Here is a 7,185-nt window from a genome sequence, read left to right as displayed (position 1 = left end):
GAAATATACTCTCTAACGAGATAAAAAGTCGCGGTGGCCGCTATGTTGAGGTACCCAGCGCGGAGAACCTGTCCGTGACGTCACATGAAAACTATGTACACTGAAGCACGCTAGATGCGCGTGTGAAGCTATGTGCTGACGTATTATGACACGTGTAGTTCCTCTTTCCTGCTGTATTTCCTTTTGTTGCGACAGGACGTTGTCCGCGCCCATATCTCTCTTTTTTGTGGTCGTTACAGCGCCATTCACTTTTTATACAAATACAATGACACAGATAATCTCCCTGCTTGTTGACAGAACTATTGAGGCTGCTGGCCCGCTTACGCACCTCTACCAAAAGAATTCACTGCAAAAGTAAATGATATATTTATTACCGCGTCTATTTCCGCCTCTTTTACAGTGACAGCTCTTATGAGATCACAACAACGGCCATTTTTGGCGCCGTAGTTGTCCACCGCCGACGCCGCAGCCCCCGGTGTCCGTAACCTCTATCGCACGAAATAAGAAAAAAAAAAAACGGAATAAGAAAAAAATTCGGCAGATCCCACTGTACCGTGGGAATCGGTGTTATGCGAAGCATGCGCGGAATGGTGACCGTGGCGTAATTTTTCACATTGAGCGAAGCGTTACGCAATGGCGCTAGAGAAATGTGCAGGTGGTATAAACATAATCATATGTTGAAGAGTCGCATATGAATTATATAACCAGTTGTTTACAGTTGCGAAACGATGCCAACAGCAACATGGGTGTTACGAACACCGGACTCGGTAAGCTGCTATGTAGTGCTTATATTCTTCAACACTGGATAGCGCGAATCCGAACAGCACAGAGATGAAACACGTATGCACAGGACAGGCGTTACTCGTAACGAACCTTCGTTCACGAAAGTTTCCCTGGATATACACACAGCCGAGTGGCACTTTCCTTGCGTCTGCCGCGGTGGTGTAGCGGTTACGGTGCTCGGCTGCTGACCTGAAGGTCGTGGGTTCGATCCCGGCCGCGACGGTCGCATTTCGATGGAGGCAAAATGCTAGATGCCCGTGTACTGTGTGATCTCGGTGCACGTTATAGAATACCAGATAGCCAAAACTTCCGGAGCCCTTCGTCACGGCGTCTCTCATAATCATATCGTGGTTTTGGGACACAAAAACCCAAAAATTATTATTATTATCACTTTCCTCGCATGTCAACGTGTGTGTTCGCGGTTACTGTTTGGGTTGAGACTTTGTATCACCTGTGGCACATACCCGCATAACATGAACTCTGGTATGAGGGTATGTGCCACACGTGACTGAGAGAAAGGGTTTCATGACGTACGCGACAGGTATTTTGCGTTGTTCATGTCATGACCAGTGAATCGTGTTCGTCATACACTGATCCCCTGCTGTGCCAATTTTTGGTACATTACGAGTTATGGAGACGACCAGGGGAGCGCCCAGACGTAGGCGGCTAGATAGATAGATACGTAGATAGAAACGCCCCAGGTGCCTGAGGTTCGCTAAGAAATGCTTCGCATTAAAATTTGGCGAAGGTCGCACTGATCCGCGCAAGGCTTGAAACAGCGAAACTGGACGATTCTGAAGACTAATCAGGTTGATTCTAAAAAGACGGGGCGTGCAAACACGGACACGAGAAAGAAGTGAGGACACCAGAAGCGCCGGCTAAGAATTGGAGATAGACACAACGGTGGAAAAGAAAGAAGGCACGAAAACTTATCTGCGCATGCCCATGTTCAACTTCAACCTTTCTTGTAAACTCTTCTCCTTGTCTAATGAATTGTAATCACCTTTCCGTACGTAGATTGTACATCACCGAAACTTCCATATGTATAAAACCAATCATTTTTCATGACCAAGCATGTGCGTTGCTTTTATGTATTTTCTCTATTGGACCAGCTACTAGCCACGTAGGCTATTGGTCCAAATATTATGTACGCATTTTTGTATACACGTCTTAATAAACACACTTTGATTTGATTTGATTTTGAACCTATCAATCCCGCGCGCGTGGAGCTCTACGTGGAAGATAACTGTTAAGGCATGTGATTTCATCTTTATGCAAGTTAATCGACGGTTGGCTCATGCATGCGCTACCACTATTCTCGATATGCCATGCCCACGGGCCGTGCCTAAATCATCAGGCGCGTTTCTTCATTTCTATGCCGGCACAACACTGCGCATTCATCGAAATTTGGTCGTGCACTTGCACTCTCGACAATGCAAAGATAGATTAGAAGGTGAGCCTCCGGTTAACGACCTCGTATGTTCTTATAATCTCTGGGTAATTCAGCTGTCCGTCTGTCCTATGTAGAAGCGGCCGCAGCTGAAAGAGACCTTATACACCAGACTTGTACGACAATTAGTCAATTTGTTGGTGTGTTATTTGTTGGTGTGGATGTTATTTAAACATGGGGTATGCGCAATAAATGTTGTAATTGGCAGTCAGCGCTTGTCCTGTGTAGTATTTATTCTTCTGTCTTTGGTTTTGTCGCGTTGTAAATTTACTATGAAAGTTTACTCTCCTACCACGCTATATTACATATGTTAATTTCGTTCCTTCCCGACATGAAGCCTGTATAGGGTCCTCTTGCAAAAGAGCTTCAAGTACCGGCATGGTTCTGTGGTAGAACACTGGGGATCCCACGCAGTGGGCCCAAGTTCGAACCTATTCCATCCTGAATATTTTCAACAGCGAAGATGTTTAGCAGATAGTTCCCCGTTCGACGAACCAAAAAGGTATCATCATCATGAACGGGTGTGTGCCACAGAAATTGGGTAAATCCCACTACTCAACCCTGGTTCACTAAATATGAAGAAGGCAACAGTTAGCCCAACAACAAATGGCTGCGAAGCGACAGCTTCGAGCCGAAGACCCCAAGTACGTACAAAGAGAGAATGCTAGGTAAAGGGAACGGCTACGGCGGCTGCGAGAAGACCTCGAAGCGATGGAAGGCCTACGCCAACGACGACATGCCCGTATATCTATGAGTGGTGTGAACGCTTGGTTTCAGCGCGAGTTTCTGTCTCTCGAGTTAGGACATCCTTGTCGTGTCTCAGACTGGTTTAACTCAAACCTCTCTGCGCTGAAAATCAACGTAGAAACAACGTATCCTCAACTAGCTAAAGTCTAGCAACGACCTAGGAGCAACCTAGAAACAACCTGCATCACCTAGATAAGGTCTAGAAACACCTAGAAGCACCAGATTACAGGCTAAAGAATGTAGGAAGTAGATACGGCGTTAACGTTGTTTTCACGGCTGCCAATAAGCTAGGTAAGATTTGTGCCGCTGTGCAGAGGAAGAATGAGCGAGTAAAAGACAAGAAGCGGACCGATATTTGTTTCGTAAAACACACCAACAAATTCACTGATTGCCGTACGAGTGTGGTGTATAAGGTCCCTTTCAGCTGCGGCCGCTTCTACGTAGGACAAACGGGCCGATGCATTAACCAGAGATTGTTGGAACATGAGAGATCGCTAACAGGAGGCTCACCTTCTAATCTACCTTTGCATTGTCGAGATTGTAAGTGCACTCCAAAATTCGATGAATGCGCAGTGTTGTACCGTCATAGAAATGAAGAAACGCGCCTGATGATTGAAGCATGGCATATCGAGAATAGTGGTAGCGCATGCGTGAGCCAACCGTCGATTAACTTGTTTAAAGATGAAGTCAAATGCCTTAACAGTTATCTTCCACGTAGACCTCCACGCGTGCCGGATTGATAGGCACGGCAATTGCATGGGCATGCGCAGATAAGGTTTCGTGCCTTCTTTCTTTTTCCGCCATTGTGTGTATCTTCAATTGTTAGCCGGCGTTTGTGGTGTCCTTACTTCTTTCTTGTGTACGTGTTTGCACGCCCCGTCTTTTTAGACTCAACCAGATTAGTCTTCAGAATCGTCCAGTTTCGCTGTCTCAAGCCTTGCGCGGATTAGTGCAACCTTCGCCACTGCGCCGTCTCTTACAACGAGCATCTCGGGAGCGCGCGCGCCTGCTCGGTAGCCCCGCGCTCGTGGCCGCTGCAGTGACCAAATCATTTCAAAATTAACGTCTTCAGAGCAGCCGACACCTTTTTCGGTACTGCTGGCCTTTTAATAAGAAGAAATTCAATCCTGCCTGCATTTATACACTTGCTGGGCAAGGAGTCAAAATTGCCAATCCTTGCCTAAGGGTCTCATTGGAGGGGCCGTAACTATCAGTGCAACGAAATTATGCAAAATGTTTTCAATGATTGTGAAAGCTGATGTGGAGGAGAATAAGTGGACATAGCTGAAGAAATATAAAAATGTTTTTTTAAGCTGTCGTTAGAAGTTTCCATTGTTCGGTGTTTTCTTGAACTTAGCCCGATCGTATCTCTTCATTGAAAAGTTTATAAATACAAGATCTGGCCGTTTGGCAGATAAGTATGCGAAGAACGTAACGCGGTATTTTTGTCGCTCTGCTACAAGGCTTTTTTGAGATAAAGACCTTGAAAGTAAAGAAAATAACTTTTCCTGGGCCAATTTTGAGGTTTTTATAAAAACATCTACGCTACACATATAAACTAAAAATACCTGAACAGAAGCAAGACCATACATATAATTAGTTAAAGAAATTTCAGCTACCTAACTTTAATACATTTTGTGCAATTCATAACGAAAGTTGGCCAATACAGCAGAGCGGATGAGCGCTCCACTCCACCTCTTCGTCATTATTGATTTCCTGTGCTTCGTAAAAATTTTTGGCGGCAAAACAAATTGCGGATCTCTTCTTTCCACTCATCAGGCAATAATATATAAATTTTGAAATAATATAAAGAAGTCGACCAGCCATCGTTGTTCGATCTTACGTGGAATCACACTGCTGTCTTCGCAATAGCAATACTCATTTTACAGCGAACGCTGAATGCAAATATTTCTTGAAATGTTTGCATCTTTCAATGCTCTTTTGTCTCTCGCTTACTAATAGGGGCCAAAACTAAGATCCGTCTTCCTAGTCATCGCACCATGAGAAAACGCGCAATATAAACCATAGCTGAGCTCTTGACTTCGGGTGATCGGTCCATGAGCTCTCATGTCATACTGTCAATCATTTGGTTATTGCCATACATTTCATGCCTCTTGACCATGTGGCACGATTGTCCAGCCGTATTATGCCATGAACAATGGAATGATAAACAGACGTGTCATCTCTTCATGGAGAAACACCATCGAAATAAGGAAGTGAATGTAACACGACTAATTTGGAAGAAGTTCCGCGTTCTGCTGGTCGGTAGCTCTATTTATAATCGTTGCACCTTGTTTCGGAACAGTACGGCGTCGTTTATCGGCCCTTTTCCACGTACTCTTGCCTTCGTTGTTTTCACTCCAATAGAGCCCGCAATCGTCCAGGAACAATGGCAGACTACGGAGGTAAGCTTCTCGCTTTTGTGCCTTATATTTTTGCAGTGATATGCTGGGTGTTGCAGGCGAAACTGAAGACCATGTTTCTTCTAATTTTTGTATATTGATAGATTATGTAGACATCTTTCGCACTATCCCATAGCTAAAGACGTATAAGCGATGAAGACAGTGTCCATGGTTTTGTACTAGAGATCACTGATAAAGTGGCTGCTGATCTTCAGAAACCACATGCGCGCACGTTGTATGGGTGACATGTACATGTGGTGGCGTAGGGTAGAAAACCTATGGTTCCATTCTGGTTGACCTTGCTGCATTTGTGTCGTTTGTATCTGTCTCTTCATAGAATAACACGGGCTTTTGTGTAATCTGAAGGTTTATCTTGGGAGGGCCTATAGAGATTCACGTTTTATAAAATTTTCGTCGCTCTTTGCATCGACATGCGGTTGCGCAAGCATGGTGAACTGCTGAGAATGCTAGCGTTGTTTACATAGTCTTTAATAAAGTGAAGCATTTGCTGCAACAGAAGAGAATGACCAATTTTTACTTGGTCATAACAAGGTCTTAAGGTGAAAAATACCTTCCGCGTGATAGTCACAGAGAAAGAACGAGCTAAAAGTGTTCTACTAACACGATGGTGTCACGGAAATCTTAAAAGAAATAAGCATCAGAATAACAGATGCCTATTTTCGACTGTGCTTACTCTCTCAGACCCTTTTCTGGGCGATGCTGAACGTGTGGTAATAATTGATATCTTAGCTACTCAACAGCAAGTAGTCTTCTGGTCCTGTTCTTAGAATACCAACCACCGTGCTTTCATCACAGTATTGTAACAGCTGCGGTGTGGTAATAAGAAAATTTATTACTTTTGGAAACAAATGGCATGTGTCCCACCAACTGGTTAGCTTGGTATAGATTAAGCCATGGTTCCCTTCAAGATTGCCCGAAGGAGCACTTTCGGCGTTCCCGAAACACACTGTTCTTAGCCCCCTCCCCCCGGAATCCCTTGCACCTACATGCATTCTAACTTTTAGGTATTCTGTCACCGATGCATCTGATTGATTTTAATTTGTCTATTTACTGATCCTTTTACTCCACTTTACACTGACACACTGAAAAGAACAATGATTACACCATATAGTGCTACCGAGAGCGGCCATTTTATATGTATCTAAAGATTTGTACGAGTCACCTTTATTGCAAGCCGCTGAAAGGGAAATAAACCGTGGTATCAGTAAAGCTCTTGTTTGGGAAAGTGTGTGCATTCTTGAACACATATGGTAGGGCTGCACGAAAAAACACGGACGAAGGGAAGTACACAGGAAAGGCGCAAACCTCAGCTACTATACTGAAGGCCAAAGCAGATCAATAACAATAAACATCAGCCTAACACGTGCCTGAAAACGAACAACAACAAAAAAAATACCGTATCGAAAGACTGCAGTGCAAACGCCAAACAACCAGCATTGACGATAGCAATATGCAGAATAACAATGATCATCAAAGATGTGAAAGACACAAGGCGTGTTTGTAAAGGCTTGTTGTGCAGGACGCGAGCGCGGCTTTGAATCAGCAGACAGAAGCGAGTAGTGCGTCCCTGAAGAACAAGCAACTAAATTTATTTCCGTGATCGTACAGCTCTACGGCTCGGTTGCGCACCCTCGCACCACTCCCCTTTCCCGCACACAACGCGTTAAGATATCACCTACAGTCAAAGTTGCGAAAGGGTGTCTGGCTGCTGCCGCGCGACCGTGAGGCCGCCACATCACTTCCCCTCCTATGAGATTAGCGAACGTCACAGGACGATTTAAC

At 44.6% G+C, this 7,185-nt stretch overlaps 1 protein-coding gene across 1 annotated transcript in view; it reads left to right on the top strand.

Annotated features, from left to right (window-relative positions):
- The first annotated feature begins 5,369 nt into the window (after positions 1 to 5,369).
- Positions 5,370 to 7,185, top strand: part of LOC119406785 (uncharacterized) — a 37,719-nt gene continuing 35,903 nt past the window's right edge. The window contains exon 1 of the mRNA XM_049420209.1: positions 5,370 to 5,385. Within this exon, the coding sequence (XP_049276166.1) occupies positions 5,370 to 5,385 (16 nt within the window). The remainder of the gene's footprint in view (positions 5,386 to 7,185) is intronic.

This window comes from Rhipicephalus sanguineus, chromosome 10, assembly GCF_013339695.2.
Source record: "Rhipicephalus sanguineus isolate Rsan-2018 chromosome 10, BIME_Rsan_1.4, whole genome shotgun sequence".
Classification (NCBI taxonomy): Eukaryota; Metazoa; Arthropoda; class Arachnida; order Ixodida; family Ixodidae; genus Rhipicephalus; species Rhipicephalus sanguineus.
This window is presented reverse-complemented; position numbering and strand designations above follow the sequence as displayed.